This window comes from Oryza sativa, chromosome 6 (genome assembly GCF_034140825.1).
Source record: "Oryza sativa Japonica Group chromosome 6, ASM3414082v1".
In the NCBI taxonomy this organism is placed as follows: Eukaryota; Viridiplantae; Streptophyta; class Magnoliopsida; order Poales; family Poaceae; genus Oryza; species Oryza sativa.
Genome location: NC_089040.1, coordinates 3,526,601 through 3,537,700, shown reverse-complemented (window position 1 = coordinate 3,537,700; position 11,100 = coordinate 3,526,601). Strand labels below are relative to the sequence as shown.

At 42.7% G+C, this 11,100-nt stretch overlaps 1 protein-coding gene across 1 annotated transcript; it reads left to right on the top strand.

The window, feature by feature from the left end:
• Nucleotides 1-974: 974 nt before the first annotated feature.
• Nucleotides 975-10,997, top strand: LOC4340248 (pre-mRNA-processing-splicing factor 8A). The gene is made up of 13 exons (XM_015787378.3): nt 975-1,410; nt 2,144-2,267; nt 2,381-2,473; nt 2,646-3,036; nt 3,788-4,277; nt 4,388-8,184; nt 8,269-8,375; nt 8,491-8,745; nt 8,844-9,479; nt 9,568-9,765; nt 9,856-10,134; nt 10,254-10,496; nt 10,588-10,997. Exons 1-13 carry the CDS (start codon nt 1,100-1,102, stop codon nt 10,777-10,779), a joined length of 7,116 nt encoding a protein of 2,371 aa, XP_015642864.2. The 5' UTR covers nt 975-1,099; the 3' UTR covers nt 10,780-10,997.
• The last annotated feature ends 103 nt before the right edge of the window (nt 10,998-11,100 follow it).

The window sequence follows — 11,100 nt, the reverse complement described above, 5'->3', positions numbered from 1 at the left end:
TTGTTTGTTTACAAACTCCATGTTATACATCTACAGGAACCGAACAGCCCACCTCTCTAACAAGCTTGTAGTTACATAGTAGATAAGACCATAGCTTATGTATGTCTCATAGAGTCATAGAGCGCAAGGCTAACCTTAAAAGGTCTATAGTTTAGTGATGATCAACATGGAACATAGCCCCCTGTTAACCTTAAAAGGTCTATAGATAAAATGATAGAAAAACTAAACACTAACGTCTTCAAAAGGAGAATTGGCACTTTTGTTTTTTATGAAAGCCACCCTGTTTTCAAAGTGATGGCCCCTCCTAGTTCCCTACTTGAGCCTACTACTTATTATGCTGGAATAAAATTGTATGGTAGCTTTGGGTACTTATAATTTTATAATCCCATATTTGATATTGTAAGCCGTTCTAGCTATGTCCCAAGTTAAAGTTAGTTTAACTTAAACAAAACTTATAGAAAAGTAATTGATACACACAATACCAAATAAAATACACCAGATTACATGTTTCAAGGTGGATTTTAGAGATACTAATTTAATGTTGTAGATGCTAGTATATTATTTCTATAATCTTGGTCAAAGCTAGAGATGTTCGATTCAGCACAAAACTAAAAACACCTCATAATAGTATGGAACAGAAGGTGTAATCTTAGCAACTGGTGAATGTATTCTGCCAATGAATTCCTTTTCATATATTTTTTTATGTTGTCATAGGATAAAACTAGAAAAGTATATTTTCATCATTCCACAGGAAAAAGAGAAAAAAAAAGAAGAAATAAAACTGAAAGAGGCCGCCAAGCCCATTATCTGCTGGACGACAACCAACTCGACAGATAAAAATCAGGCCCAGTAACCTGACGCAACCCGGCCCGGCCCATGAACCCACCAAGGTCGGCTCCAATCCTCGCGCGTCGCCGCCATAGCCTGCAGCCGAGCCCCACCTATAAAAATCGCCCGAGCCACCCGATCCCATCGGCTTCCTCCCTCTCCCCCTTCTTTTTTTTTCCCCTCCCATTTTTTTTTTTAATCTCGACACCTCTAAAACCCTCGCGGCAGCAGCGGCCGCCGCGCCTGCCCGCTTCCCCCGTCGCCGCCGACGATGTGGAGCGGCGGGCCGCCGCCGCCGACGATGTGGAGCGGCGGGCCGCCGCCGCCTCCGCCGATGGGGGCCGCGCCGCCGCCACCGGGCACGGGCGCTCCGCCTCCGCCGCCGCCGGCGGCCGTGGGCCCGCCCGGTGGCGTTGGCGGCGGCAAGCCGCTGACGGCGGCGGAGCTCGAGGCGCAGCTGGTGGAGAAGGCGAGGAAGTGGCACCAGCTGAACTCCAAGCGGTACGGCGACAAGCGCAAGTTCGGCTTCGTTGAGGCGCAGAAGGAGGACATGCCACCCGAGCACGTCCGCAAAATCATCAGGTAAAGTCTCCAGATCCGCGCCGAGTTGTTGCCTGTGGATGTGTTTTGGTGTTGTGGTGCTTTGTGCTGTAGTTGTTTGTAGCTTAGGACCTAGGGGGATGATTGTGGTTGCCCTCTCGATTGAGGCTATTTTCGTTACTAGTGTATGATTTGATACGATGTTTGAAATTTATGGCTGTAACTGTGTTAAGTATTTAGGCATGGACTTAGCTGTGATCTGCTGCTTTACCTTATCATCATGTTACTGTTGATATCAGCTGCTTATGTTCTATTGTTACTGGAGTATGAAGAGAGTGAAAAAAAATCAGCCTGATCGGTGCAGCCGCTGCTCTCTCGCTAGTAGCAACGAGCAGCTGCAGTCAGCAGTTCCGTTCACGTCCTATTAAACTGCTTTCTTACAACATTTGGAATGGGATATTGGAAGTCAAGTTTTGATAGTTATGGGAATGTTATGGTTTTTCTAATTAACCCAACTCAATTATGATTGTAGATATTGTGTAATCTAGTTATGGTGGTGATTTTTTTGATTTGCTAATTGTCTTGGCTGTTAAGATGAATCTCTTTATGGTTGGGGTTTGTGCCATTTGTGCCTGATCCTCAGTTATTAGGAATGGTGGCAAGTGACATGTTCTGCTTGAATTTGCTGTCATATATCCCATCTTCACCATCAACTACTGTAGTTCATGTGTATGTTGCGGACAATTTATTTATGATTCTATTTATTGCTGATCAGGGACCATGGTGACATGTCTTCAAAGAAGTACAGGCATGATAAGCGTGTATATCTTGGAGCACTCAAATTTGTGCCTCATGCTGTTTACAAGCTATTGGAAAATATGCCAATGCCCTGGGAACAGGTATATTTATTGTGACACTCTTTGATGTGAACATTGATCTAGCCAAGTAGCTATTGGTGAGATTACTTATACAATGGCAATACAGAATAGAATGACGGAACTCTTGTTTTCAGGTTCGGCATGTAAAGATCCTTTACCATATCACTGGTGCAATAACCTTTGTAAATGAGATCCCATGGGTAGTTGAGCCCATTTACCTTGCACAGGTACTGATCTAAAACACCTTATCTTTTTTTTTTCTTCTTTGCCCTGTTCTGGGAACAATAGCTACTGTACGGATCTGTCATAATTGATAGGCATTATATAACTTAATCTGATCTTTAGCTTTGTACTTCTTATTTTTGTACTTAAACCATCTCAAACATGTGTGTTCCACAGTGGGGCACGATGTGGATCATGATGAGGAGGGAGAAGAGAGATAGGCGACATTTCAAGAGAATGCGCTTTCCTCCATTTGATGATGAGGAACCTCCATTAGACTATGCTGATAATTTGCTGGATGTTGAACCACTGGAGGCTATACAGTTGGAGTTGGACGAGGAGGAAGATTCAGCTGTGCATGAATGGTTTTATGATCATAAGCCGCTTGTGAAGACTAAGCTTATAAATGGCCCCAGCTACCGGAAATGGCATCTATCGCTTCCCATAATGGCGACACTCTATCGTCTTGCTGGCCAACTTTTGTCGGATTTGATTGATCGAAATTATTTCTATTTGTTTGATATGGAGTCTTTCTTTACCGCCAAAGCACTCAACATGTGTATCCCAGGTAACCTTATTGTGTTCCCTTTTATAACTTCTAAGTTTTTTTTACTTTAATTCCTTTAATTGTCATACATGATTAGCATAGTTGTAGCATTGATCTTATGGTTATATCAAAATTTATACCACTTGGTATCTGACTGCTGGCAAAATGTTGTGGAAATTTAGCTTGTGCTAAGAAATGGGTTTATACCAAAACATTTTTTTTTTTGCATTTACGTGATTTTAGTGCATTAATTGTTACTCAATATTTGAAGCATGGAGGAGGTAGTTTATGTCCATAGCTGTTCATTTTTATGGAACATCTGTAACTGTAACATGGGGATTTATGGTAATGAAGTAGTTAATGGCTTTATTAATTAGATGATGCATGTTGTATGGGCGACAGTGTGAGAAGGAATTAAGTTTTCCTGCATACATATGTCTGTGAGCTTGGGGCTTTGAAAATTAGCAAGCAGGTTGGGATGTAAAATCTGCCTTCTCTACTGTTCTATTCACCCCTTCTCCTGTAAGCACGAATTTCCTTTTTCTTTTTTTGCAACTAGCTTTATATATGCTTCCATATGAGAATCTTGCAGTTGATTAATATTTACACTGAAACATTTTCAAAACTGTTGAATGGGCATCCAATGGTAGACATAATTTGTTACATTGGAATGTTTTATGTTATTTTTTAGCTTTGTACAAAGATTGTGACATGTACCTTTTGCTGTTGCTGCATCATAAGCTCTTTTACCATATTAAATGCTATGTTGCAGGAGGTCCGAAGTTTGAGCCATTGTACCGTGATATGGAGAAGGGGGATGAGGACTGGAATGAGTTTAATGACATCAACAAACTCATCATCCGCCAACCACTTAGGACTGAGTACAGAATTGCTTTTCCACACTTGTACAATAACAGGCCAAGGAAAGTGAGGCTTGGGGTATATCATACTCCAATGATAATGTATATCAAAACAGAGGATCCAGACTTGCCTGCATTTTACTATGATCCTTTGATAAATCCTATAACTTCGACTAACAAGGTTGATCGTCGGGAGAGGAGAACAACTGAAGAGGATGAAGATGAGGACTTCCGTCTCCCGGATGGTGTGGAGCCCCTCTTGAAAGGAACAGAACTTTACACTGATACAACAGCAGCTGGCATTTCATTACTCTTTGCTCCAAAGCCTTTTAATATGAGATCTGGTAGAACACGTCGTGCTGAAGATATCCCTCTTGTATCTGAATGGTACAAGGAGCACTGGTGAGTGCCATTATGACATCCTTTATACCTTTTCATGATCCCCTTTTGCCAATGTTCTGCCTGATGCACTTGAACTTTCAAAGCTAATCACATCAATCTCTCGTTTGCAGCCCACCAGCTTATCCAGTGAAGGTGCGTGTCAGCTATCAGAAGCTACTGAAGTGTTATGTGCTCAATGAACTACATCATAGGCCTCCCAAGGCACAGAAGAAGAAGCACCTGTTCCGTTCACTCCAAGCTACAAAGTTTTTTCAAACAACAGAGCTTGACTGGGCAGAAGCAGGTTTGCAAGTTTGCAAACAGGGTTACAATATGTTGAACTTGTTGATCCACAGAAAGAACCTTAACTACCTTCACTTGGACTACAACTTCAATTTGAAACCTGTGAAGACACTCACAACGAAGGAAAGGAAAAAATCTCGGTTTGGAAATGCATTTCATTTATGCCGTGAGATATTACGACTTACTAAGTTAGTTGTTGATGCAAACATCCAGTTCCGCTTGGGAAATGTTGACGCTTTCCAGTTAGCAGATGGCTTGCAATACATATTCTCTCATGTTGGCCAGCTGACTGGTATGTACCGCTACAAGTATCGTCTGATGCGGCAAATCAGGATGTGCAAAGATCTGAAGCACTTGATATACTACAGGTTCAACACTGGTCCTGTAGGAAAAGGACCTGGCTGTGGATTTTGGGCTCCAATGTGGAGGGTGTGGCTGTTTTTCCTGCGGGGTATTGTGCCACTGCTTGAAAGATGGTTAGGTAATTTACTGGCCAGGCAGTTTGAAGGTCGTCATTCAAAAGGAGTTGCTAAAACTGTAACCAAACAACGTGTTGAGTCTCACTTCGATCTTGAACTTCGAGCTGCTGTTATGCATGATGTCCTTGATGCTATGCCTGAGGGTATCAAGCAAAACAAGGCACGGACTATACTGCAGCATCTTAGTGAGGCATGGCGGTGCTGGAAGGCAAATATCCCATGGAAGGTCCCGGGCCTACCTGTTCCTATTGAGAACATGATACTTCGTTATGTAAAGTCCAAGGCTGATTGGTGGACCAATGTTGCTCACTACAATCGTGAGCGTATCAGGCGTGGTGCTACGGTTGACAAGACTGTGTGCCGTAAGAATCTTGGAAGATTAACTCGTTTGTGGCTGAAGGCAGAACAGGAGAGGCAGCACAACTATTTGAAAGATGGGCCATATGTTACACCTGAAGAGGCAGTTGCTATTTACACAACAACAGTTCATTGGCTTGAATCAAGGAAGTTCTCGCCTATTCCTTTTCCTCCACTTTCTTACAAGCATGACACCAAACTTCTTATACTAGCTCTGGAAAGGCTAAAGGAGTCTTACAGCGTGGCTGTAAGGTTAAATCAACTGCAGCGGGAGGAACTTGGCTTGATTGAGCAAGCATATGATAATCCTCATGAGGCGCTTTCAAGGATAAAGAGGCATCTTCTTACTCAGCGTGCTTTTAAAGAAGTTGGCATTGAGTTTATGGACCTGTACAGCTACCTGATCCCAGTATATGAAATTGAGCCTCTTGAGAAAATCACTGATGCCTACCTTGACCAGTACTTGTGGTATGAGGGGGACAAGCGACACCTATTCCCGAACTGGGTCAAGCCTGCTGATTCAGAACCACCTCCTTTGCTTGTTTACAAATGGTGCCAAGGTATAAATAATCTACAGGATGTATGGGACACTAGTGACGGGCAGTGTGTTGTGATGCTGCAGACAAAATTTGAGAAGTTCTTCGAAAAAATTGATCTGACACTGTTGAACAGGCTTCTGCGGTTGGTCTTGGACCATAATATTGCTGATTATGTCACTGCAAAGAACAATGTTGTGTTGTCTTACAAGGATATGAGTCATACTAATTCTTATGGTCTCATTCGGGGTCTACAGTTTGCATCATTTGTTGTGCAATACTATGGTCTTGTGCTGGATCTCCTTCTGCTCGGTTTAACACGTGCAAGTGAGATCGCTGGGCCACCTACAATGCCTAATGAGTTCCTCACATATGCTGATACCAAAGTTGAGACAAGGCATCCTATCCGGTTGTACTCTCGGTATATTGATAAGGTGCATATAATGTTCCGCTTTACTCATGAGGAAGCACGTGATTTAATTCAGCGTTATTTGACAGAGCATCCTGATCCTAATAATGAGAACATGGTCGGTTACAACAACAAGAAATGTTGGCCTAGAGACGCAAGAATGAGGCTCATGAAGCATGATGTAAATCTTGGAAGAAGTGTTTTTTGGGACATGAAGAACCGCCTTCCAAGGAGCATCACAACGTTAGAGTGGGAGAACAGCTTTGTCTCTGTTTACAGCAAGGACAACCCTAATCTGCTGTTTAGCATGTGTGGGTTTGAGGTTCGTATACTACCAAAAATACGGATGACTCAAGAAGCGTTTAGTAACACCAAAGATGGAGTCTGGAACTTGCAGAATGAACAGACAAAAGAAAGGACAGCTATTGCCTTTCTAAGAGTTGATGATGAGCATATGAAAGTGTTTGAGAACCGTGTCAGGCAAATCCTTATGTCCTCAGGGTCAACTACATTCACTAAGATTGTTAACAAGTGGAATACTGCTCTTATTGGTCTTATGACATATTTCCGTGAAGCAACTGTTCATACCCAGGAGCTCTTGGATTTACTTGTCAAATGTGAAAACAAGATTCAGACTCGCATAAAGATTGGACTGAACTCAAAAATGCCTAGCAGGTTTCCGCCTGTTATCTTCTATACACCCAAGGAAATTGGAGGTCTGGGAATGTTATCGATGGGTCACATTCTGATACCACAGAGTGATCTCAGGTACAGCAAACAGACAGATGTTGGTGTGACACATTTTCGGAGTGGTATGAGCCATGAAGAGGACCAGCTTATCCCTAACTTATATCGCTACATTCAGCCCTGGGAGAGTGAGTTTATTGATTCACAGCGGGTTTGGGCTGAGTATGCTTTGAAGAGGCAGGAAGCACAATCACAGAACAGACGGTTAACACTTGAGGATCTTGAAGATTCATGGGATAGAGGTATTCCTCGTATCAACACTCTTTTCCAAAAAGACCGTCATACTTTGGCATATGATAAAGGATGGAGAGTGAGAACAGACTTTAAGCAGTACCAAGTGCTCAAACAAAATCCATTCTGGTGGACACATCAGAGACATGATGGAAAACTATGGAACCTAAACAACTATAGGACTGATGTCATCCAAGCTCTTGGTGGTGTTGAGGGTATTTTGGAACACACCTTGTTTAAAGGAACGTATTTCCCTACTTGGGAGGGTCTGTTTTGGGAGAAAGCGTCAGGTTTTGAGGAGTCCATGAAATACAAGAAGCTGACGAATGCACAACGTTCTGGTCTCAATCAGATACCCAACCGAAGATTTACCCTGTGGTGGTCACCAACCATCAATCGTGCAAATGTGTATGTTGGTTTCCAGGTTCAGCTAGATCTTACGGGCATTTTCATGCATGGGAAAATTCCGACCCTGAAGATTTCTTTAATCCAGATCTTCCGTGCGCATCTGTGGCAGAAGATCCATGAAAGTGTTGTTATGGATCTTTGCCAAGTTTTGGATCAAGAGCTGGATGCACTGGAGATTGAGACAGTGCAGAAAGAGACAATACATCCGAGGAAGAGTTACAAGATGAACAGCTCCTGTGCAGATATCCTCCTTTTTGCTGCACATAGGTGGCAGATGTCTAAACCGAGCTTAGTCTCTGAGTCAAAGGATGTCTTTGATCAGAAAGCTAGCAACAAGTATTGGATTGATGTGCAACTTCGATGGGGAGACTATGATTCACATGACATTGAGCGTTATACAAGGGCCAAGTTCATGGACTACACTACTGACAATATGTCGATATATCCATCTCCAACAGGTATGCTTTCAATATCTATGAATTGTTTTATCAACTATCTATTTGTCTGATTTGTTTGTAGCTAATTGTTATTTTGTTCTACAGGGGTGATGATTGGAATTGATCTAGCATATAATTTGCACTCTGCTTTTGGCAATTGGTTCCCTGGGTCAAAGCCCCTTCTTCAGCAAGCAATGAACAAGATAATGAAGGTAATATAATCATGTTAATTGTAACTACTCTATCTTTAGCTTGCATAATGATCTGTCTGTATGTTCCAGTATTTCCAATATAACTAACCTGCTGGACTGTTTTCATCTATAACAGTCAAATCCTGCTCTGTACGTGCTGAGGGAGAGAATAAGGAAGGGTCTACAGCTGTATTCTTCAGAACCCACTGAGCCGTATTTGTCTTCACAGAACTATGGAGAGATATTCAGCAATCAGATCATATGGTTTGTGGATGACACAAATGTCTATCGAGTTACCATTCACAAAACATTTGAGGGTAACTTGACCACTAAACCAATCAATGGTGCTATTTTTATTTTCAATCCAAGAACTGGTCAACTATTTCTGAAGGTATGTTCATTCTCTTCTAGCTACAGTCATAATTGTGACATTACTGTGGAGTGTTGCAACTTTGAAGGCTTAAAATGAAAATGGATTGCAATATGCAGGTCATCCACACAAGTGTATGGGCTGGACAAAAGCGTCTTGGACAACTGGCCAAGTGGAAAACAGCTGAAGAGGTTGCTGCATTAGTTCGGTCGCTTCCTGTAGAAGAGCAGCCAAAGCAAATCATTGTGACAAGGAAGGGTATGTTGGATCCTTTGGAGGTCCATCTGCTTGACTTCCCTAACATTGTGATCAAGGGCAGTGAGCTGCAGCTGCCATTCCAAGCTTGTTTGAAGATTGAGAAGTTCGGTGATCTTATTCTCAAGGCCACAGAACCCCAGATGGTTCTTTACAACATATATGATGATTGGTTGAAAAGTATCTCATCATTCACTGCTTTCTCTCGGATTGTGCTTATATTGCGTGCACTTCATGTCAATAATGAGAAGGCAAAGATGCTGCTCAAGCCTGACAAAACTATTGTTACGGAACCACATCATATTTGGCCAACCTTGACTGATGAGCAATGGCTGAAGGTTGAATGTGCACTCAGGGACCTCATCCTGTCTGATTATGCAAAGAAAAACAATGTTAATACGTCTGCGCTGACACAATCTGAAATTCGTGACATTATACTTGGTGCTGAAATAGCTCCACCATCACAGCAGAGGCAACAGATTGCTGAAATTGAGAAACAGGTAGGGCTCATCATAATAGGAACCGTGTTCAATTTTTGTTAATGACTAATTCACATCGACTCACTCCTGGTTTCACTTGATTTTGCAGTCTAGAGAGACGACTCAGCTGACCGCAGTTACTACAAGGACGACCAATGTGCATGGAGATGAGCTCATCATCACAACGACCAGTCCATACGAGCAACAAGCATTTGCATCAAAGACTGATTGGCGTGTTAGGGCTATCTCTGCCACAAACTTGTATCTTCGTGTCAATCACATTTATGTTAACTCAGATGATATAAAGGTCAGTACAATAATTCCTTTTCTTTGATAACCATTTAAGTTGCAACTAAAAGGCATTGAAGGGATACTGACTCCAATATTCTACCTACAGGAGACTGGCTACACTTACATTATGCCAAAGAATATATTAAAGAAGTTCATATGCATAGCAGATTTAAGGACACAGATTGCAGGGTTTCTGTATGGGCTGAGCCCACAGGATAATCCCCAAGTTAAAGAGATCAGATGCATAGCTATTCCTCCGCAGCACGGAACTCATCAGATGGTGACACTGCCTGCAAACCTTCCCGAGCACGAGTTCCTTAATGATTTGGAGCCACTGGGATGGATGCATACCCAACCAAATGAAGCTCCTCAGCTATCACCACAGGTTAGATTATGTTTTAGCTCTTTTAAGCTGTTGCAAAGGAACAGAAAAGTTGTAAGAGTGAATTTTGGCCTGTGAACTTAGTCATAAGACTGAACTGTTCGTTTTGTTGATTATTGCAGGATTTGACATCACATGCCAAGATCTTGGAGAACAACAAGCAATGGGACGGTGAGAAGTGCATCATTTTGACATGCAGCTTTACCCCAGGATCTTGTTCATTGACCGCGTACAAGCTGACGCCAAGCGGTTACGAGTGGGGCCGTAGCAACAAGGACACCGGAAGCAACCCACATGGATATCTCCCGACTCACTACGAGAAGGTCCAGATGCTTCTCAGCGACAGATTCCTGGGATTCTACATGGTATGGATTGATCTCTAATGCCTCTTCAAGATTAAAAACTTGAGAATTACTCCATGCCGAGAGCTTACATTTCTTCCATGTCTTCCACCAGGTGCCGGATAACACCCCTTGGAACTTCAACTTCATGGGAGTCAAGCACGACCCGCTGATGAAGTACAACATGAAGCTTGGCACGCCCCGGGACTTCTATCACGAGGACCATCGGCCGACGCATTTCCTCGAGTTCAGCAACATCGACGAGGGCGAGGTCGCAGAAGGTGATAGGGAGGACACCTTCACGTAAGCAGGCGCCACGAACGCCTATGCTACCATAGCCTTTCTGCTACGAACTTCGCGCTGTTTCGAGTAGAGATCCGTAACCTGTAACTTGACGCAACCGGTAGTAGCATATGATGCTTGTTTTGAGGAGATTGTATACCCTGATGTAGTCTGCCCTTGAAAGAACAGGGTGTTTGTAGTTTGTACAAGTGCACGCCATGATAACAGTGAAGATTTTGCTTACTCTCGATATTGTATTATGTAGATCTCGGCTAAGATATATTATTGCATCCTACTAATCATAAAGCAATGCTGGTAGTCGGCCGAGTGTTTCTTGGCAACTTGC